Consider the following 23,313-nt stretch of genomic DNA (forward strand, 5'->3'; position numbering starts at 1 on the left):
CCTCAAACTCAACTCTGGACCTCAAAGCCACTTCCTCTGCGTTTTTATCCCATCAGGGACTGATTTAGACCTGGGTCACTGGGTGTGTGCAATTAATGATAAGGTAGAACAGAAAACCAGCAGGCTCTGGACCTCATAGGGTGAGTTAAGTACCCCTGCCCTATAGTGAGCTCTTATTCTAAGAGCATTCACCATCTAATGCAGGGGTGTCAAACTCATTCCATGGAGGGCCTATTGTCTGCAGGTTTTAGTTTATTCCTTTCAATTAAGCCCTAGACAACCAGGGGAGGGCAGTTCTTTAGTAATTAGTTAGCTTAACTCATCAACCAAGTACAAGGGAGGAGCGAAAACCTGCAGACAGTCAGCCCTCCATGGGATGAGTTTGACACCTGTAATCTAATGGTACATTTGCGCTCATCCTCTCCCTGCTGCCATTCCAAAACCACAATCCCCCCAGATGTGACCCCAAAGCAGCATTTAAATAAAAAATCAATAGTCTTTATTAGGTAAAATATCACATGCATCAAAAGCTCTCAAAATGTAATTCTTTAGGAATATATTCTAAATGCGGTTTAGCTACCTCAGGATGAGAGCAGCAACAAAAACAACAACAAACATTTAAAAACAAATGAAAAACAAATCTGTACTGTCCCAAGATGTTTCCAAAATGCACCGAAAAGCTTTTTGATAAAAATACATTGCAGTCCTATCTTGCAGTAACTAATTATCTTAAAAATAAATAGGATCATGAAATAATTTTTTGTACATTTAGACTTTCTGGTCCACACAAAACTCATTTATAGCTACCCCATCTAGTTTTTTCCACAAATTGTGAGGACTTGTGCAACACACATTTCATTTACCGGCATCATTTGTCATTATTCTCAACTACAAATTGTAAAAGTCAAACATAATTACACTTACAATGGGTAATACAAATAATAGAAATATTGACAAGGTGTACCCTTTTTTCATAAAGCAACACTGATAAAATATCATTCTTAAAAAAGGACCAACTATTAACAATGAACTATACAGATTACATTCCTGCAGGGAGTAGAAGGGATTATGCGCTATCCGGGATCCTTGGGATGGCCCTACCCTAAACTCTAACCTCTATCCTAACCCTAACCTCAACTTCAATGGGGTGATGTCAGAGTTGGGACATCCCAAGGATCCCCTTTTCCAGAGTAGAAGCTCTAGTAGAGGATGTTATAATGACTGTGCAAGGAGCCAAACCATTGGCTCGCTGCACTAGAAGCAGCCAAACCATTGGCTGTCAGTCTCACTCTCATTAACACCTCAGTCTGGACTCCACAGAGCTTCAAGACCAAATATTAACTTGAGATACACATGTATCAACTCATTAAAAGTCTGAGATAGAGCTTAGTTTTGATGGCTGTGTGGATGCATAAAGTCATGGCGAACAGGAGTGTTGTAGAGTCCAAAGAACGGTAGTAGTCCTGTCTGTGTCTTGCGAGTGTCCACTGACCATGTTAGCTGGCTCTGCAGACTGACCAACCAACAGCAGCAGAGAGAAGTAGCTTTGTATCAAGAGAAGAGAGGCCTATACGGTGTCATGTAGGCCCAGTGTGTGTGAGGCCTATATAAAACGTCATTTAGGCCCAGTTATGTGGCTTTGATCCAGTTCTGTGGCTTTGATCCTGAAATTCCATCAGAATCCACAAGGGGTTTTCAAAGAAACATCCAATTCAAAATAAAACCCGATTAAAACACCAACCAAATCAGACAGGATGTGTAAGGAACTAAAAAGATGTGTGAAGCCCGGTTCATCTCGAGGTCACAGGCTCCTGTTGAGTGAGAGAGGCAGAGGAAAACGCTCCTCCAAAAACCAAAGGGTTATGACCTGGAGGCTAATTCAGTGCAAGAGCAGCTTTAAGGAGGGACTGGGACCCGAGCTTCTCCTACCTTCACTCTTCTCTTCTCTTTCACATTCCCTGACATTTCATTACAGTCCATTCTTTCATTCTTTTACCATTTCAGTACTAAAACAAAACCCCCCTTGGACACATTCTAGCATAAATCAAACACCCATCCCCACACTGCTGAAGTCACTCGTTTATATCAGTCTCGGTTTTCCCGGCCCCCTCCATTTAGAAAATATGTCCAGTATTATATACAGACAGCAGAGAAATGCATATCATCCTGACTGGCAGTTCCTCCCTCACTGGATGCGTGGTTCTCCGTGGACTCTGAAGCGGTAGAGGCAGGTGTACTCGGGGTGACCCCAGTTGGTCAGCACCCGCACCTCGATGATCTGGAAGGCCCTTTCGTTCTTCTCCTGGATGGAAGGGACATAGTGAGGAGTGATAGTATTGAATCTCAAAGTAGCAGATTTAAACAAAAAGAAGAAGATTTTTGACAAAGTAAAAAAAGAGCCAGAGAGAGGTATACAGTATGCAGGATGGTGAGAGGTTTTGTGTGTGTTTGTTGGCGTATGAACATGAGTGTATATAAATTGATGTAATTTCTTGTGTTTACCATGACAGGGAAGTTCTGCATTGAGTCTCCGTCCTCCTGGTAGGTGTATTGACCCAACAGCTTTCCCTCCTCCTGATACTCATCATCCAGACCCTGAAAACACACAGAAACCAGTCAGTGATGTCAGGCAGGAGACTGAGGCTGAGACCATAGATAGCCCATGACCAACAGAAGGCACTCCATGTAGTTGCTGATATTGTCAGTAGGTAGGTATGTGTCTTATGTAGACAGTGTAGTTGCTGATACTTCCAGTACGTGTGTGTGTGTCTTAAGTAGACAGTGTAGTTGCTGATTTTGCCAGTACGCGTGTGTGTGTGTGTGTCTTACATAGTGTAGTTGCTGATTTTGCCAGTACATGTGTGTGTGTGTCTTACATAGACAGTGTAGTTGCTGATTTTGCCAGTACGTGTGTGTGTGTCTTACGTAGACAGTGTAGTTGCTGATATTGTCAGTACGCGTGTGTGTCTTAAGTAGACAGTGTAGTTACTGATATTGCCAGTACGCGTGTGTGTGTCTTACATAGACAGTGAAGTTGCGCGGGGCGCTGGCGATGTTGCCGGTAGGGGACAGGGCCTTGGGGATGTGCTCCAGACAGAAGGCTGTGGGGAGGATCCTCAGGGACAACCGGATGACCAGGTAACCATGAGAACCTTTAAACGCCCAGCAGTTCCCTGGATACACATCAGGCTGAGGGAAGGGGAAAGGGCGATGGGCGGAGGGAGGAAGAGATGGTAAGACATGTTAGAGTCACTGATAAACGTCTCCACAAGATAATCCCTGTCCTGTTCAAATTTACAAGACTAATGATGTAGTTGTTGAAATAACTTTCAACATGTACCATTATCTACAAATAAAAACACTGATAAAGAGGAAACAACGTCCCCTGGTGGTGTTGAAAACGACAGCTTCTTTCTGGAATAACTATTGAATCAGTGTCTTCTAAGCAGCGCAGCAGCTATTCCTGGATTGCAGCTATTGTTGGAATGTGTTTTTATTTGTACACTGTGTTTGTGACCTGGAACAATAAAGCTTCTGAAGGTTTGAATTGGAGAGCTCACCTGGATGGCGACGCGGGGCGACTGGGAGAAGTACCAGAGGGGCACGCTGAACAGACTCATGAGGGCCGTCTTTGTCTCGTACGTCTCCGAGCAGCGCGTGCTTAGGATGCTGCCGCCTGACCACACAGACACATGACCACGTTACATCATTACCACAGTTACACCACAATAGATTCCTTTCTATTTCTACGCAGGGAGACCACATTGGAAATACATGTCTTAAGGTTTAGGAGTGTTATCTGCTGGGAATAAGTGGATCTTTATTTAATCAACCAATCAATCAATGAAAGAATGGGAGCAAGAAAGACATTCTTATTCAATCTTAGGTCAAAATGTATACGAGTCAGAAATCCTAATGCCTGAACCACAACTCTGTGGTGAGGAAACTGTATTGAAAAGTCATCTGACCATACACAGGGATAATGCAATGAAACACACAACATACAATAACATGATCCCATACTAACACACACATCAAAATAGAATCCACACAAGACAAACGTCACAGACCACTCAGTTCATCTGGCCACTAATCTGATGTATCTAATGGAGCCCTCTGTGCCTGTCCATTAGTATGACAAACAGGCTTATTGTCCATGGAGCCAGACTACCTGAGCTTTGGTCTCTAAAGCCCTACTACCCTCTTCACTACTGTTATACCACTACCATTCATACTGAAATGGCACACTATTCCCTTAGTACACTACTTTTGACCTGGCACCCTATTCCCTTTATAGTGCACTACTTTTGTCCTGGTCAAAAGTAGGACACCATAGGCACCCAATTCCCTTCATAGTAGAGTACTATATAGGGAATAGGGTGCCATTTGGGACAAACCCTCAGTGCTGGCTGCTGTATAGTTATGTAACACTAGGCTAGGATAATCCTTCCATTATAAACCACCATCATGGAGCTGGCTGTTACCCACAGGGTGGTTCTGAACCACAGGGTGGTTCTGTTCATGGACATGTCAATAGGTTGGCTCTAACCCACAGAGTGGTTCTGTTCATGGACATGTCAACAGACTGGCTCTAACCCACAGAGTGGTTCTGTTCATGGACATGTCAACAGACTGGCTCTAACCCACAGAGTGGTTCTGTTCATGGACATGTCAACAGACTGGCTCTAACCCACAGAGTGGTTCTGTTCATGGACATGTCAACAGACTGGCTCTAACCCACAGAGTGGTTCTGTTCATGGACATGTCAACAGACTGGCTCTAACCCACAGAGTGGTTCTGTTCATGGACATGTCAACAGACTGGCTCTAAGCCACAGAGTGGTTCTGTTCATGGACATGTCAACAGACTGGCTCTAACCCAACTGTTCATGGACATGTCAACAGACTGGCCACAGAGTGGTTCTGTTCATGGACATGTCAACAGACTGGCTCTAACCCACAGAGTGGTTCTGTTCATGGACATGTCAACAGACTGGCTCTAACCCACAGAGTGGTTCTGTTCATGGACATGTCAACAGACTGGCTCTAACCCACAGAGTGGTTCTGTTCATGGACATGTCAACAGACTGGCTCTAACCCACAGAGTGGTTCTGTTCATGGACATGTCAACAGACTGGCTCTAACCCACAGAGTGGTTCTGTTCATGGACATGTCAACAGACTGGCTCTAACCCACAGAGTGGTTCTGTTCATGGACATGTCAACAGACTGGCTCTAACCCACAGAGTGGTTCTGTTCATGGACATGTCAACAGACTGGCTCTAACCCACAGAGTGGTTCTGTTTATGGACATGTCAACAGACTGGCTCTAACCCACAGAGTGGTTCTGTTTATGGACATGTCAACAGACTGGCTCTAACCCACAGAGTGGTTCTGTTCATGGACATGTCAACAGGCTGGCTGTAACCCACAGAGTGGTTCTGTTCATGGACATGTCAACAGACTGGCTCTAACCCACAGAGTGGTTCTGTTCATGGACATGTTAACAGACTGGCTCTAACCCACAGAGTGGTTCTGTTCATGGACATGTCAACAGACTGGCTCTAACCCACAGAGTGGTTCTGTTTATGGACATGTCAACAGACTGGCTCTAAGCCACAGAGTGGTTCTGTTCATGGACATGTCAACAGACTGGCTCTAACCCACAGAGTGGTTCTGTTCATGGACATGTCAACAGACTGGCTCTAACCCACAGAGTGGTTCTGTTCATGGACATGTCAACAGACTGGCTCTAACCCACAGAGTGGTTCTGTTTATGGACATGTCAACAGACTGGCTCTAAGCCACAGAGTGGTTCTGTTCATGGACATGTCAACAGACTGGCTCTAACCCACAGAGTGGTTCTGTTCATGGACATGTCAACAGACTGGCTCTAACCCACAGAGTGGTTCTGTTCATGGACATGTCAACAGACTGGCTCTAACCCACAGAGTGGTTCTGTTCATGGACATGTCAACAGACTGGCTCTAACCCACAGAGTGGTTCTGTTTATGTAAACTGAGTGAGAGGTCTCTCTTTACCTCCAGACTCCAGGGCGTAGTCCACTAGGCCCGTCCTATCCTGGGAGTAGAGTTTCAGGGCATTCTGGACGATCAGCTGCACTTGCTAGGGGAGAGAGAGGCAGAGGCAGGGACGGGGGGTTAGGATGTGTGTATGGTTGGATACCTTTTGCAGAGACTCTGCCATGCACCTCCACACACAATGACTCCTAGTCTCACTGACAATCATGACCCCTTAAAGTAACAGTCATCATATAGTGAAAGTACATCATATAGGAAGGTGGTTTCCAAGACCCAAATTAAACCTACTCCTGATCCACTACTCACAAAGCATCTCAGAGTAGTAGTGCTGAAGGATCCAAGATCAGTTTAGCCTTTTAGATCATAACGCATAAGGTTATATGGTCAGATCCTAGATCAGCACTCCTACCCTGAGAAACTTTGTGGATGCGGGCCGTGAAGTCAAAAGCATGCTCTATGGATAATCTGGGTCCAGGATACCGGTCCATCATGAAATAAATCATGATCATGAAGCCATTCCTCTGATGATAGTGAGTAGCACTGGGTTAACGATAACAAAGAGTCCCTATTGTGGAGTATGTAGTCTACCTCCTCAGACAGTCCCCCGCCCATGGCGGTGTGTTGGACACTCTGTGTAATAGCCTGGGTCTGGGTGATGATGACTGCAGCCCTGGCCTCGGCCTCCGTCCGGGCCTCGGCCCTGCTCTGCTCCAGCTGCAGCGACACGTTCCTCAGGATGCTGAGCTCCAGGTTGGTCAGGAGGGTCTGCAGGTCAGCCCCGCTCACGTAGCGCGCCGACAGCCACTGGAGGAGTCCCTCGGGGATGTCTGGTTCTCCCTGGTGGGTCTGGTCGTCAGAGCCGTAGAACAGGGCCTGCAGCTCCCGCCTCACCTGGGCGGACACCTGGGAGGGAGAGGTGAGAGAGAGGGAGAGGTGAGACACATCATGTGTGCGGGGCTGTAACTGCAGAATACATACACCATCATGTAGAAGTTCCGTTCAGTAACAGCACAGTACAGACTGTCATTTGGAAGAATGCCATTATATTGCAAAGGTAATGTACGACTACTATAATAAAGACTGAGCTATATCAGCACAAGGTACAGTAAACACTAACAGCAGTAAACAGACAGTTGTCGCTCATACTCACCGTTTCCTGGATTGTGTTCAGCTGCTCACATTTCCCCTGACATCCCATCACCCCCTGCAGGTCGCCCCTGATCCGACCCAGCTCCCCCTCCAGCCTCTGCACCTCCGCCAGCAAAGCAGCAGGGGCCTCCGGGTCCACACCCACACTGAGGCGGAGAAAAGAGAAAGCCAGAGATAAAGGGGGAAAGAGAGAGAAGTGTCTCTGTTACAATTCCCCATTTTCCAGAAATCCAGTTGGGAAGATTCCCTGATGTCTGGCTTATTACCTCTTGATTCCAGGAATCTTCTAACCAGCATTACTGGTAAACAAGTATTGAGAAATTGCCACAAATTTTGCAACCCTGGCTCCAAACTTTAAAAAATATAAATGTTTGCATGCTGTAAAAAAAACTAACTCCAATACACAGGCTCTATTGTTTGATTTAATAATGGACCACCAATGTTTCAGTCATAAGACATTAAAACACTGTGGGGCAAATGAAGAGAATCAGTGTGCAAGAGTTTCTTTCCCCATGAAATGGAGTGCAGGTCTAAACCGTAGAGAAGTTCTGCTCTATATAATCTATGGGCGTTAAGCCAGTGACCGTGAACCTACCTGACAGGGACAGAGGCAGGGGCTGGTGTGGCTGTCTCCTCTGTCTCCTCCTTCCGCTGTTTCTGTTGCACCGCCTGAAATACAACCTCATTAAAATGTACAGTACTGTAATATAAATGAAAATGTACAGTACTGTAATATAAATGAAAATGTACAGTACTGTAATATAAATGAATGGCCAATAAGCTACAATACAGCAGTTGACATGAACACTGTCAGCACGGGCATTATATGTCATCACAACTAACCTAAAAGGACAGGGACATGCTGACCAGATGACTAGACTTGTATGAGTGTGTGTCATACTGTATGTATTCAAATGAACTACCTGAGATGATGTATGTACGGACTGGTGCCAGGACCGGTATGTTCCTGTTTGTGTTCCTATGGGTGGGTCATGTGATGCGTGGGTCTTGTATGTGTCAGTCAGTAATAAGCTTGTGAGACTGCACCTCAAGCTTAGCTGTTAGCCTGCTAAGATCTAGTGGTGTGTGTTCAGATGAGCTGTGGAGGTAACGTATGCTTCTGGATGGATGCATTTGATCTCACAGACTTTAATTCATAGTCTGGTGTGCATTTCCCATAGACCATTTCCTCAGTCTCAACTGCCAGGACCTGTATGTTCCTGTATGTATTGGGATATGTAGGTAATGGGGTATTGTGTGTATTTCTCAGTAATAGACATTACCTCAGTTTTAGTAGCGAGGACCTGCAGCAGCCCCTCCAGCTCAGCTAGCCGTGTCTCCTGACTCTGCTGCTGTTGAATCCTCTGCTCTTCAGTCTGCACAGGAGAGAGGGAGAGAAAGAGAGGGAGAGAGGAGAAAAGGTCACCCAGAAGTAAAGAACTCAGTAATAAGGAATAGGGGGTCAGTATGGAATGCTTACAAAGCAAAACGGAAATCTGACCCTAAATAGAAAGCACAAATCTGTACAGTTATCATTTTAAATGTTGAAGCTCAACCCTCTGATCAGCCCTGCAACCAAGCCCCAACCCCATTCCTGCCACCAAACCCCAACCTCCTTCCTGACACCAAGCCCCAACCTCCTTCCTGCCACCAAACCCCAACCCCATTCCTGCCACCAAACCCCAACCTCCTTCCTGACACCAAGCCCCAACCTCCTTCCTGCCACCAAACCCCAACCCTGCCACCAAGCCCCAACCTCCTTCCTGCCACCAAGCCCCAACCCCATTCCTGCCACCAAACCCCAACCCCATTCCTGCCACCAAGCCCCAACCCCCATTCCTGCCACCAAACCCCAACCCCATTCCTGCCACCAAACCCCAACCCCATTCCTGCCACCAAGCCCCAACCCCCATTCCTGCCACCAAACCCCAACCCCCATTCCTGCCACCAAACCCCAACCCCATTCCTGCCACCAAGCCCCAACCCCCATTCCTGCCACCAAACCCCAACCCCATTCCTGCCACCAAACCCCAACCCCATTCCTGCCACCAAGCCCCAACCCCCATTCCTGCCACCAAACCCCAACCCCCATTCCTGCCACCAAACCCCAACCCCATTCCTGCCACCAAGCCCCAACCCCATTCCTGCCACCAAACCCCAACCTCATTCCTGCCACCAAGTCCCAACCCCCATTCCCAACACCAAGTCCCAACCCCCATTCCCAACCCCAAGTCCCAACCCCAAGTCCCAGTGCTATCAACATCTTTGTGTCCGGCCCCAGTCCCTTTCCCCTCCCCTGACAGCCATCCCTACCTGTGCCCTGTGTGAGGCTTCCTGCTGCTCCAGCTCTCCTCTCAGCAGGGTGATCCTGTGCTCCAGCAAGCCAGAGACCCAGAGACCCAGGCTGTCTCTGTCCGTCTGGCTGTCCAGCTGCTCCCTCAGGAGGGTGTACTGGGCCAGGGTGTCCCCATGATGCTGCTCCTGCCTCTGGTCCCCCTGCTGCACCCGCTCCCACAGCAGGGTCAGACCATGCTCTACCCGCTCCAGACGCTCTAGGCCCTCTGTGTCCACGGTGACTATGGGGGGAAGGACTGGCTGTAGAGGGAGATACGGGATAGACAGAAATAAAGGAGGGACACAGAAGTATAGTGAGAGGTTAGAGAGAGAACAAGAAAGCTTGTTTTAGTCCAACATTCATGAGGCAGATGTATTTCATGAAGCACCATATTCGCACAATACAGACACAAATTGAGACGCCCTCAAGCTTCTCAGGCGAGCTCCTCTCTTACCTGTGCCTGTGGGCCGGGGGTTGCTGTGGGGGTCTGCTCCAGTGGTGTGGCGGGGGTGGGAACAAGGGCAGGGGTCAGGATAAACGATGAGAGGGTGAAGGGGGACACCACTCTGGAGCGCCACTCTGTCAGGTTTATGGCTGGAAGGTAGGAGAGGAAACTAGACGGACCCCAGAACCACAACCCTGAGAGGAGAGAGAAACAGGGAAATTAATCAACAGGAACTACATTATGCAACAACCTGCCTGTCGTTACTATAAATGCAATGAAAGCTTTATTGGTACAGCACCTGTTGTTTCTTAGGCTTCTATTGTTTATGTTTTTTGTGTTTCTGCATGAATTCGGGGATTTGATAGTAGCTTGTGGGTTTATGAATGCAAGTCCGTGCTTTTCTGAGTAGACTGTTAGTGTAGAAAGTACAGTGTAAATGTGTTGTTCCACAGTTGTTCCACAGAAGGGCTGGTTCTGTAGCTGTGTGCCCAGTAAGAGTGACCTAGATCTGGGGATGGATTTGGAGCAAGCGCTGGGGGGCTGGTTAACAGCTCTGGTGCTACACAGCTGACAGATCAGTGTGTTTGTGTGTGAAGTAGGTCAGGTGAGCACACTGTTACTCACACAGGAATAGCAGGAAGGGAAGGAGGAAGAGGAGGAGCTTCCACATTCTGGGCAGGCACCTGAAAGACAGACAGACACACACACACACACACACACACACACACACACACACACACACACACAGAGAGAGAGCAGTGAGCAAAACACACCTGAGATAGACACACACCGTCAAACATAACCTGATAAGACACTGTAACCTTTCCTTCCTCAGATGAGAGAAATAATTGAATTAAAATGTGATATTTAAAAAAGTCTTGACTAAATAATTCAATCATCATATCTGTCATGTGCATCTAATTGACAGAACCCATCTATCCTGACCCTTTGTTTTCATTATTTCATTTGATCTGAAGAAATGACAAATGCCTAATATATAAACCAATCTAATTAAGATTTAACGTGTTAGACAGAGCCTGCATAAGAACAGTCAAATATTTATCAAACATGCACAATGATAACTGGGTCTCAAACACACACAGAAAGGTACAATGTAAACTTGTCCAATGACAAAAACCTGTCATTTTCCATTGCTAAACATTTGGCTGTTTTACTACGGTTTGCCCAGATATCTGAAATGTCTCCGCTGTCAATCACATCAATCAAAAGTTACAGCCAACCTCCGATAACAAAGGACAATAGTAGGTCAATTAAAATCATCTACACATGGATCTTTCTGAGAACTACACGGGCAAAAGTCACATGAGTTGGATACAGTAACGGAGGCTCTCACCGGGTCAGGAAGAAGACGTTGAACAGAGACATGAGAGACACCAGCTGGTACCAGCCTGTCCCCAGACACCACAACAACCGTCTGGCTGCTTTACCTGGGGGGGGGAAGTGGAATCGTATGATATAAGAAAGAGCAACTGATATAACAACTAAATACTGATGAAGAGAGGATGGATGCAACACAGGGTAACTAACCTGGAGCTCCCAGGACTAGACACAGCACCGACAGCAGTCTCTGAGCCACTGAGCGTACTGCTGACCCCACTGCTGACCCCAGCGCCAGGCCTGCCCTCACTACATAGTAACCTGGCTGGAGCAGACAGTAGCCTGGAAGGTCAGAACAAACACAGCTTTCATTAGAAAATGGTATTTTTATGAAACTTTATGTGCTGCTATTTTGGCCAGATCTCTCTTAAAAAATACATGATTTTTTTTTATCTCAATGTCAATGAGACTAACCTGTTAAAATAAAGGTAAAAACCTAAGAAATCATAGTGATTCACTTCAGTAAATAGAGTGATAATGACATGGTAATAACAAATGCTGGGCATTAGGACAATTAACAATACTGAGGCTTCAGTTCACAACTGATTTCAGATCAGCTCTCTGGGGCCTAGTCCTGACCTCAGCCACTATCAGCAGTGCAACAAAACAGGTCCTAGACCCGTAGTGGAAGGAAGGGAAATGTATTTCCCCACACCCACAGTTTGTATATAATTTGCATTGATGTCAATGAGAGATTCCTATGAAAAGTCTATGTGCGCAAGGTTCATAAAGCAAGGATTGTATTCATTAGGCACCAAACAGAATCACACTGACTGAGTCAGGGAAGGACGACCAGAACTTGTCCAATAAGAAATGCTTGTTTTTGGTTTCTGTTGCAGAACGTTTGCTACGGTTTGGACCGATCAATACAACTCTGATATATGTGTATTAGGTCAGAGAGGAGGAAGGGGTTAATCTGTATGTGTATTAGGTCAGTAAGGAAGGAGGCCAGGAGAGGAGGAAGGGGTTAACCTGTATGTGTATTAGGTCAGTAAGGAAGGAGGCCAGGGAGAGGAGGAAGGGGGTTAACCTGTATGTGTATTAGGTCAGTAAGGAAGGAGGCCAGGGAGAGGAGGAAGGGGGATAATCTGTATGTGTATTAGGTCAGTAAGGAAGGAGGCCAGGGAGAGGAGGAAGGGGTTAACCTGTATGTGTATTAGGTCAGAGAGGAGGAAGGGGGATAATCTGTATGTGTATTAGGTCAGTAAGGAAGGAGGCCAGGGAGAGGAGGAAGGGGGATAATCTGTATGTGTATTAGGTCAGTAAGGAAGGAGGCCAGGAGAGGAGGAAGGGGTTAACCTGTATGTGTATTAGGTCAGTAAGGAAGGAGGCCAGGGAGAGGAGGAAGGGGGATAATCTGTATGTGTATTAGGTCAGTAAGGAAGGAGGCCAGGAGAGGAGGAAGGGGTTAACCTGTATGTGTATTAGGTCAGTAAGGAAGGAGGCCAAGGAGAGGAGGAAGGGGTTAACCTGTATGTGTATTAGATCAGTAAGGAAGCCAAGAGGAGGAGGAAGGGGGTTAACCTGTATGTGTATTAGATTCGTAAGGAAGCCAGGAGGAGGAAGGGGGTTAACCTGTGTGTATATTAGATCAGTAAGGAAGTCAGGGAGAGGTTGAAGGGGGTTAACCTGTATGTGTATTAGATCAGTAAGGAAGCCAGGAGGAGGAGGAAGGGGGTTAACCTGTATGTGTATTAGATCAGTAAGGAAGCCAGGAGGAGGAGGAAGGGGATTATAACCTGTGTAAGCTATAAGGGTCCACAGACCCCCCAGTAGACGGTGAGTTCTGGAGGTCTGTGTGTGACTGTGGACCAGGGTGTTGGTCTCCAGGTGCTGCTTCCCTTTACAGTCGTCACCTGAGGCAGACCACATGACGGATGGATGGCAGACAAGGAAAAGAAAACAAACAAAACACAAACAAATTCATGAAAAATTATGTCAAATTAAATGCAATAAACATCAACGCAACTCAGAAGCAAAAAAATCAGAAGTCAAATAAAAGTTCTAAATAATGTATGAAATGTAAAAGCATTCAAATAAAATGAATAGACTAAAGAGGAAAGTTTTCCATCTCCCTCAGTCAGAGGTGGTTTAACCGTCCAGACATGGAAATGTATCAAGTCGCCACCCAAGGCTTTTACTCGTGACAGAGTTAAATACCGTAAGAGGAACAATGGGAACATACTGAAGATACACATGCTCATCCACAGAATATTTTCATGTGTCTATTTTCAAAGGATGAAGCTCGGAACATGAACAGCTTCATAGCTAAGAACACTAAAACAATATGGAAGAAAATGAAACGTATTTGACCAAAACAACCAATATCACTTCCTAGAAACACGACCTTATGGAAGAATCCTTGGACAGCTTTTCAGAATTCATCGATAAACTAGCCCACTTGGAAAACTAAAGGCAAGGACAGTTGGAGCATAACTAACGGAATTACAGTTAACAAAAATGTATGCTAAATCCAGTATAAAGTCATGTTTAGAATTTATTATACAAGAGAAAAATTCTGAAATTCTACAGCACAACAGCGAAGTCATGTCTCAAGTGTAAAACTAATAATGACTCCCTAATAATGACTCCTGCTTTCTGAGAATGATACAAAGTTTGGACGTTATGGGCGGAGCTAGAAAGTTGTCTCTCAGAAGAATTACAACGTAAACGTACTTTTAATCGATCCGTCTGCATATTTCAAGACATGTCATGTGGGGGTGTACTGAGATACCCAATGGGCTGGACGATTCTCTTCTCATCAATCATTTTGAAAAAACAGATACTAAAAACTTGGAAGTCGATCAATCCGCCATCATTGACACAATGGAAAGATCTAAATGATGTATTATTGAAATAGCATGTGTAACTGAGAAAAACTAATTGGTACAATTTAACACCAAGTTGCAAACAATAATTCAGGCACGAGGGATGGGAGTGTGAGCATGCAGGTCTGGGCAGATGAGATGTAGTCATTGTTTGTATGTCGGTACAATTTTGTTAATATGTATTTGTTTTTTTTGGAATGTAAAAAAAATGAAGGAAAAACCAGTATTATAAAAACTACCAACCATAGAAAACATGCTTCTGAATGAGTGAAATGTCCACAGTGTAAGAGCTGCAACACAGTTGACAGAGAACGGTCTTCCTGTCAATCTCTGGTTGCGTTCCCGGTTGTCTTTATTCAAAATGCGTAGATGATCAAATCTTACAACACAGGAACCACGTTCATATGAAAAAGCAATATTCTGAGATGTACGCATGTTCAACAAAGAAAGGCAACGTTCCAGGTTCTCTCTTTGGTAACACAGCCCATCCCTTCCTCCCTCCAGATGTTTGGATTAGCAACTTCTGTGTCAAACAGGCCTTTGTTCTCTGTTTGATGTTTGTTCAACTGCATTGTCAGGATCGTTTGTCATTCTGTCTGACAGCAGTGTAATTTAGGAAGATGTTAGTTAAGACATCATGGAATGTAACCCTACAGGACTAGCTTTTTCCTCTTCCAGTTTCCTTGAAACAATCTTTAAAGTGAAGTGAAACATTCACAGAGATACATCTGATTGATCTTTATGGGTTTCGGCCTTTTCAAAACAATCTTTAAAAAAAAAAAACTCAGAGCTTATATGGAAAGACACAAACACCTGCTGTGTCCGACTAGGGAGACCAGTAGCCAGAGTACAGTCACTGACTGGGGAAAGAGGTGTGACCGGCTGGCCACTGGCCCGAGTGGTTCACATAACCCCTGTGCACTGATCTGGAAATAGGTCACGCATAGAACTAACTCTGGGTCAATCAGGGTGACAAAGTGGCCCACTGGCACTTATAGAGCACTTGAGAGGGAATTTGTGTGTGTGTGTGTGCGCATGCACATGGGTGTGTGTGTGTGAGCGTGTTGACTACTTACACAACGAGCCATTCAAAAAGTGGTGGTGTCCATCTCCCATCACGTGGTCTTTTACATTCATGCTCCCACAGTAACTGGAGTGAGCTGCAACACAACAAACTATTAATAATCATATTTACATACCAAAACATTTCATTCTGCAGGCGAGTGGCGACCAAGAGTGTGTGACGTATTGTATATTTGGACACACAAGAAAGAGAGGGTAAGAGGGAAATTTGTCACCAAGGGAACCAACCAAAGTGGAAAAAAGACCATTTGTTAATGTAATCAAGTGGACCTGTATTAAACCAGAGATGGATGAAGAGAGAGACAGACAGAGAGGGAGAGTGTAGGGGGAAAACAAAGATGACTGACAGAGAGAGAGTGTAGGGGGAAAACAAAGATGAGAGACAGACAGAGAGGGAGAGAGTGTAGGGGGAAAACAAAGATGACTGACAGACAGAGAGGGAGAGAGTGTAGGGGGAAAACAAAGATGACTGACAGACAGAGAGGGAGAGAGTGTAGGGGGAAAACAAAGATGAGAGACAGACAGAGAGGGAGAGAGTGTAGGGGGAAAACAAAGATGACTGACAGACAGAGAGGGAGAGAGTGTAGGGGGAAAACAAAGATGACTGACAGGCAGTGAGGGAGAGAGTGTAGGGGGAAAACAAAGATGAGAGAGACAGACAGAGAGGGAGAGAGTGTAGGGGGAAAACAAAGATGAGAGACAGACAGAGAGGGAGAGAGTGTAGGGGGAAAACAAAGATGAGAGAGACAGACAGAGAGGGAGAGAGTGTAGGGGGAAAACAAAGATGAGACAGACAGAGAGGGAGAGAGTGTAGGGGGAAAACAAAGATGAGAGACAGACAGAGAGGGAGAGAGTGTAGGGGGAAAACAAAGATGAGAGAGACAGACAGAGAGGGAGAGAGTGTAGGGGGAAAACAAAGATGAGACAGACAGAGAGGGAGAGAGTGTAGGGGGAAAACAAAGATGAGAGACAGACAGAGAGGGAGAGAGTGTAGGGGGAAAACAAAGATGAGAGACAGACAGAGAGGGAGAAAACAAAGATGAGAGACAGACAGAGAGGGAGAGAGTGTAGGGGGAAAACAAAGATGAGAGACAGACAGAGAGGGAGAGAGTGTAGGGGGAAAACAAAGATGAGAGACAGACAGAGAGGGAGAAAACAAAGATGAGAGACAGACAGAGAGGGAGAGAGTGTAGGGGGAAAACAAAGATGAGACAGGCAGTGAGGTGGTACAGGAGTTCTGTCTCTGTCTCTTTAAGAGGTATGTAGGACTGTTTCAGTGATGAGCATACAGCCATGGCCAAAAGTTTTGACAATGACACAAATATTAATTTCCAAAGTTTGCTGCTTCAGTGTCTTTAGATATCTGTCAGATGTTACTATGGGATACTGAAGTATAATTACAAGCAGTTCATAAGTGTCAATGGCTTTTATTGACAATTACATGAAGTTGATGCATCGAGTCAATATTTGCAGTGTTGATCCTTCTTTTTCAAGACCTCTGCAATCCGCCCTGGCATGCAGTCAATTAACTTCTGGGCCACAGCCTGACTGATGGCAGTCCATTCTTGCATAATCAATGCTTGGAGTTTGTCAGAATATGTGGGGTTTTGTTAGTCCACCCGCCTCTTGAGGATTGACCAGGATTTCTCAATGGGATTAAGGTCTGGGGAGTTTCCTGGCCATGGACCCAAAATATCAATGTTTTGTTCCCCGAGCCACTTCACTATCACTTTTGCCTTATGGCAAGGTGCTCCATCATGCTGGAAAAGGCTTTGGTCGTCACCAAACTGTTCCTGGACGGTTTGGAGAAGTTGCTCTCGGAGGATGTGTTGGTACCATTCTTTATTCATGGCTGTGTTCTTAGGTAAAATTGTGAGTGAGCCCACTCCCTTGGCTGAGAAGCAACCCCACACATGAATGGTCTCAGGATGCTTTACTGTTGGCATGACACAGGACTGATGGTAGCGTTCACCTTGTCTTCTCTTTTTTCGCTTCTCTTTTTTCGCTCTTCGCTTTTTTCCGTATGCCCCAAACAATCGGAAAGGGAATTCAGAGAAAATTACTTTACCCCAGTCCTCAGCAGTCCAATCCCTGTACCTTTTGCAGAATATCAGTCTGTCCCTGAAGTTTTTCCTGGAGAGAAGTGGCTTCTTTGCTGCCCTTCTTGACATCAGGCCATCCTCCAAAAGTATTCGCCTCACTGTGCATGCCGATGCACTCACACCTGCCTGCTGCCATTCCTGAGCAAGCTCTGTACTGGTGGTGCCCCGATCCCGCAGCTGACAACTTTATGAGACGGTCCTGGCGCTTGCTGGACTTTCTTGGGCGCCCTGAAGCCTTCATCACCACAATTGAACCGCTCTCCTTGAAGTTTTTTATGAGCCGATAAATGATTGATTTAGGTGCAATGTAACTGGCAGCAATATTCTTGCCTGTGAAGCCCTTTTTGTGCAAAGCAATGATGACGGCACGTGTTTCCTTGCAGGTAACCGTGGATGACAGAGGATGAAGAATGATTCCAAGCACCAGCTTTTGAAGCTTCCAGTCTGTTACTCGAACTCAATTAGCATGACAGAGTGATCTCCAGCCTTGTCCTCGTCAACACTCACACCTGTGTTAACAAGAGAATCACTGACATGTCAGCTGGTCCTTTTGTGGCAGTGCTGAAATGCAGTGGAAATGTTTTGGGGGGATTTAGTTCATTTGTATGGCAATGCGGGACTTTGTATGGCAATTCATCTGATCACTCTTCATAACATTCTGGAGTATATGCAAATTGCCATCATACAAACTGAGGCAGCAGACTTTGTGAAAATTAATGTGTGTGTCATTCTCAAAACCTTTGGCCACGACTGAACAGAGGTAGATGGACAGAGCTGGAGAGAGGCTCTGAAGACTGAAATAGAGTTATCTGTGGTGAAACTCCACAGTAGAAAACAGCATCTGTACATACCGTGGAGAGAAGCTTTCCCCTACATTATAATCCACCAAACTATTACTATACATGCACAGTTAACCTTATGCCCAGCCTTCACAGATATGTTTTCACAGACACAGAAATGCAAAGACCAAGAGCTTGAGAAAGAAGTCGTGTCGGCGGACAGCGGAAATAGAGGGCTGAAAAAAAAGAGGTCACTAAGGTCAGTGTTGATGATCGATGACCTTTGACCCATGCCTCCTGACCTCAGCTCGGCGGTGGGTCAGGTACCTTTGCCTTCGTAGCCGTTGGCCCTGTAGCCCATCATCCTGTGGAGAGTGTTCTGCTTAAAGAGCCAAGAGACACGGGACGCGCTGGAGGAGACAGCCCGTCTGGCCCTGTCTAAGAGGGACGCCAGGACACCTAGTGACACAACCATACCACACATCAAAGGGCAGATCAGATCATCTGTCTGGTAAACCCCCGTACCCATTCCAGCCCGGGACCAGATCAGTATTTTGCTTTATTGAGCTGACAACTCAGACTATAATTTTGTGTTTTTGCTTCATTTAAACAAGTCATCTGACTAATGTTAAGGCCCATACAGATCTGGGACCAGGCTATTCCATTTCCACCTCGAACGTCACCGTTTTGAGGCTGGGAAGAGACAGGAGTGGAAATTCCTTTGAATCTTAAAAATATATATTTTATAACACTATTAAGATTAACTGGAGTCCAGTCCCTTGAGACTATCAGGTTGAACAGCTTTGAATAAATCAAACCACGAAAGACAGTAAAAAAAGGAGAGAGAGATGGGTGTGAAGGGAAGTAGTATAAGGGGGAATTCAGTGAGGTGAAATCTGCAGACAGAAATACAATGAAGAGCTGATATGATGCCCAATTCTGCACCACATCTGTTCGACATAATGCATTTCTACGTGAACATTTTGTAAAGTTGCGCCCCTCTGAACAGACCCCAGTAGTAAGTATCTCGTATACCTCTTCCTGAGTGGCTCCTGGCTCTTGTGCCCAGCCACAGAACATTCTGGAAGAGCAGTGTCATCAGGGACACTATGGGGGTCAGGGCTCGTCTGCTGTAGTGGACACACGCGTTAGAGACTGACACCAGGAGACCTAGACAGAGAAAGGATGGCAGGTTAGTTAACTTAGCCAGACATATAAAAGGTGGAGAAATGGGTCCTTCTCCTAAGTGGAAACCCACGTAGCGTCAGCACTAACAAGCAAACAGAAACTGAGAAACACACAAAAACTGGCTGGATGACTGATCATTTTAACTTATTTTGGGCATTCTGGGCTTTTAAAGTAGTCTTCTAACGGGACTCAGAGATTTTATAAATGAAGGAAACAGTGTGATATGCACAGGTTGGTAACCATCAAACAGAAAGAACCTCCTGTTTACCTTGTTCCTAGGAGAGGGTCATGTTCATTAGGGAATGCAACACAAAGCATTTTGCAATAGAAAATGAAATGAGCGTCCAGGTTGTCCCTCCATGCTTCAATCGGTTTTCTTCCATTTGGTGCCTAATGAACACAACCCTGTTTCACTCCCCAGTCAGTTGTGTGCACACTAGGTACGGTTCTCACCTGTCTTGCTCCTCTGACTCTTGACCGTGCTGTATAAACTGGAGGATGAGGCTGATGATGATGAGATGGCGGCAGCAGCTGCTGCAGCAGAGGCAGCCTGAGACGAGGAAGAGGATGAAAGGGCGGCGGCAGCCTGAGACGAGGAAGAGGATGAAAGGGCGGCGGCAGCTGCTGCAGCAGAGGCAGCCTGAGACGAGGAAGAGGAGGAGTATGTGGTGAGAGCTTCTTTCCTCTCAGAGTGTATGGAACAGTCTTTACAGATGTAACCGTTGGCGACCATGGCGTGGCTGTGCGACACAGTGTTGACGCCGCCGTTCGCACCCGTTGAGCTGTGGTCCATCCTTGAACTCCTCCCTGGGGGCAACACACACAAGATGAACATTTTTAAGTACAACTCTGACTAGAAAACCCCTTCTTCAGATATTTCTCATCAGTCCATTTATATGGTCTCAAAATATCATTATTTTGCACATTAGAGCTCTAGCCTTAAAGCAAGCCTGTGTTTACTTCCTGGAAAAGTGTTGTGATGATGCGTAATAAAAGATCACTACCAGGGTGAATGCTCAGAAATATCATTAGAATGAATGGTGAAGTCTCACCTTTCAGACTGGTATCCTGATCTGAACCTAGAGGAAATAAAGCATTATCAAAACATCCAAGCCAGCGGGAGATCATTGAACACTTATTAATTCATTGTATTGGGTCACACGGGTAATAACACAGCTAATCTCTGGAAAACCACATCAAAGGGATTCAATGAGGAGATTATACAATCAGCCTGCCCAGTCTCTCCCCTGCTAATCCCACAAACCATTCATCAGTCCTGCCTTACATATCGGATAGACACGTAAACACCAAACTAATTCAAATGAGCATGCTAGCTAGTTAGCTTAAACTGCTACCGTCCTAGTTTTAACTCTTATATTCTAATGCGGTTGACTGGTTGTAGACCTGTGCTTTAGCCATTGTATGACAGACTGTCTGACCATACCTGTCATGTCAATCCAACGATAGTCGGAGGAGGAGTTGGCTAATGCACATACCGTACAGGTCTGGGACCAGAATAGAGCTGATGTATCCTCTCTATCAAACGTAACCCTTCCTCTGATCGTATGACCCATGCCCTGCCCTTTCCTCTTGGACTGACCCCAGTAGCCGTCTGTGGTAGTAGTGGTGGTGGATCGCTGGCGGAGGCTGGACTGGTCCAGGATGGAGGATAGCAGGGAGGCATCGCTGGCAGTGGTGCAGCCCATAGAGGGAGTGTTGCTAGTGGAGAAGGAGAGGGTCTTGCGTGGCGTCTGGTTCAGGGACAGGGACTGGTTCAGGGACAGGGACTGGTTCAGGGACAGGGAGCTGGAGGCAGACTGCTGCTGATGCTTTCTGCTCCTCAACATCCTGAGAGACAGGAATGAGATTGACAGAGATTATAGAAGTCAGTGTGTGCCTGCCCCTGTGTGCATCTGCCTCCAGCTGCCCCTGTGTGCATCTGCCTCCAGCTGCCCCTGTGTGTACATATGTAATGTTAATATAAGGCTAATATTTCTAACTTTTGTGTCTGCATGAGTGCGTTTGTGTGTGTCCATTGACTCCCTTCCCCTGTGTAGTCTGACGGTGACTCTCTCTGACTGGACCCTGTGTAGTCTGACGGTGACTCTCTCTGACTGGACCCTGTGTAGTCTGACCGTGACTCTCTCTGACTGGACCCTGTGTAGTCTGACCGTGACTCTCTCTGACTGGACCCTGTGTAGTCTGACCGTGACTCTCTGACTGGACCCTGTGTAGTCTGACCGTGACTCTCTCTGACTGGACCCTGTGTAGTCTGACCGTGACTCTCTCTGACTGGACCCTGTGTAGTCTGACCGTGACTCTCTCTGACTGGACCCTGTGTAGTCTGACCGTGACTCTCTCTGACTGGACCCTGTGTAGTCTGACCGTGACTCTCTCTGACTGGACCCTGTGTAGTCTGACCGTGACTCTCTCTGACTGGACCCTGTGTAGTCTGACCGTGACTCTCTCTGACTGGACCCTGTGTAGTCTGACGGTGACTCTCTCTGACTGGACCCTGTGTAGTCTGACCGTGACTCTCTCTGACTGGACCCTCCGCTGCTGTGGCTCTGGGAGGAGAAGTCAGTCAGGCTGTCGTTGCCATAGAGACCGCCAGTTGTCTGCAGACGCAGGCTCCGCCGCGACATCCTGGGCGAGTTGAACACGGGAGCGATCTGATGCACCTTCTCAAACTCTAGGGCCACAGTCGAGTAGCTGGAGCTAAGGACAGAAGAGAGAAGAAAGAGAGAGCAGGAGAAAGAGATGAGAGGAAAAGAGATGATACAGTGTGATATGGCAAGGGAGAAAAAAATGAGATGGACAGAAAGAGAGGGATGGACAGAAAGAGAGGGATGGACAGAAAGAGAGGGATGGACAGAAAGAGAGGGATGGACAGAAAGAGAGGGGGATGGAGGAAAGGAGAGAAGTGTGGTGAATTTAGGTACTATATGACTCAGTCACAGTGCCTGGGCTTCTTATCACTTGCTGTAGGCCTATCAGAGGCCTTGGTCTGAATCAGACCAGCACTTCTGTGGTTTCAGCTTACCTCAACATGAAATCAACAACCCTCTCCCACCGAGTCAGTCAGGGCCAGTATTCATAACAGTTAACTTATTCATTATCACCTAAAAGGGTAAACTGATCCCAGATCAGCACTCCTACTCTAAGAGCTTTATTAATGCAGGCCCAGGGATTAGTTAACATAACATGATTAATACGGACATTCCCAACTTCCTCCCATCCACTGTCTGTATCTTAGTCACACATATAAACTATAGAGAGACACGTTGTTTTGTAAACAACAGCAACACAGCATTGGGACAGCTGTAACAGCTCAGTAGGGAGAGACGGTTACCACAGGAACTGTTCCTGGAGCTGAACACTGGGCTCTCAGGAAATGACTCACCCAATAAACACAAGGAAAGAATACAAATGGAGGAAGAACGAGGACTGTGTGTGAAAGAGGAGAGGCCCAGACACATACAGTATATAATAGAATGAATAAGGACACCATATACCAGTCCTGTGTGGCTTAGTTGGTAGAACATGGTGCTTGCAACACCAGGGTTGTGGGTTCATATCCCACAGAGGACCTGTACGAAAATATAAAGGGAACACTTAAACAATGTAACTCCAAGTCAATCACACTTCTGTGAAATCAAACCGGCCACTTAGGAAGCAACACTGACAATAAATTTCACATGCTGTTGTGCAAATGGAATAGACAACAGGTGGAAATTATAGGCATTTAGCAAGACACCCCCAATAAAGGAGTGGTTCTGCAGGTGGTGACCACAGACCACTTCTCAGTTCCTATGCTTTCTGGCTGATGTTTTGGTCACTTTTGAATGCTGGCGGTACTTTCACTCGAGTGGTAGCATGAGACTGAGTCTAAAACTCACACAAGTGGCTCAGGTACTGCAGCTCATCCAGGATGGCACATCAATGCGAGATGTGGCAAGAAGGTTTG

At 46.2% G+C, this 23,313-nt stretch overlaps 1 protein-coding gene across 1 annotated transcript; it reads right to left on the reverse strand.

Annotated features, from left to right (window-relative positions):
• Positions 1–476: 476 nt before the first annotated feature.
• Positions 477–22,073, reverse strand: LOC135529936 (SUN domain-containing protein 1-like). The gene is made up of 22 exons (XM_064958330.1): positions 21,876–22,073; positions 20,947–21,194; positions 20,399–20,425; positions 19,800–20,153; positions 19,194–19,328; positions 18,486–18,617; positions 15,271–15,354; positions 13,106–13,222; positions 11,517–11,648; positions 11,323–11,416; positions 10,593–10,651; positions 9,978–10,162; positions 9,502–9,783; positions 8,472–8,564; positions 7,784–7,857; positions 7,190–7,334; positions 6,628–6,942; positions 6,040–6,124; positions 3,561–3,676; positions 3,022–3,189; positions 2,503–2,595; positions 477–2,302 (listed from the first exon to the last, which is right to left on the reverse strand). The coding sequence occupies exons 1-22, from the start codon at positions 21,989–21,991 to the stop codon at positions 2,186–2,188; spliced, it is 3,171 nt and encodes a 1,056-aa protein (XP_064814402.1). The 5' UTR covers positions 21,992–22,073; the 3' UTR covers positions 477–2,185.
• Between the last annotated feature and the right edge of the window lie 1,240 nt (positions 22,074–23,313).

This window comes from Oncorhynchus masou, unplaced genomic scaffold (genome assembly GCF_036934945.1).
Source record: "Oncorhynchus masou masou isolate Uvic2021 unplaced genomic scaffold, UVic_Omas_1.1 unplaced_scaffold_1212, whole genome shotgun sequence".
NCBI classification, from domain to species: Eukaryota; Metazoa; Chordata; class Actinopteri; order Salmoniformes; family Salmonidae; genus Oncorhynchus; species Oncorhynchus masou.

Bases quoted from the DNA above. Each gene is read 5' to 3' on its own strand.
- LOC135529936 (XM_064958330.1), bottom strand. From the start codon at position 21,991: ATGTCGCGGCGGAGCCTGCGTCTGCAGACAACTGGCGGTCTCTATGGC. The intron at 11,417-11,516 runs GTTAGTTACCCT...TCCCCCCCCCAG, and splicing joins TCTAGTCCTGGGAGCTCCAG to GTAAAGCAGCCAGACGGTTG. The intron at 9,784-9,977 runs GTAAGAGAGGAG...CTCCCTCTACAG, and splicing joins CCCCCGGCCCACAGGCACAG to CCAGTCCTTCCCCCCATAGT.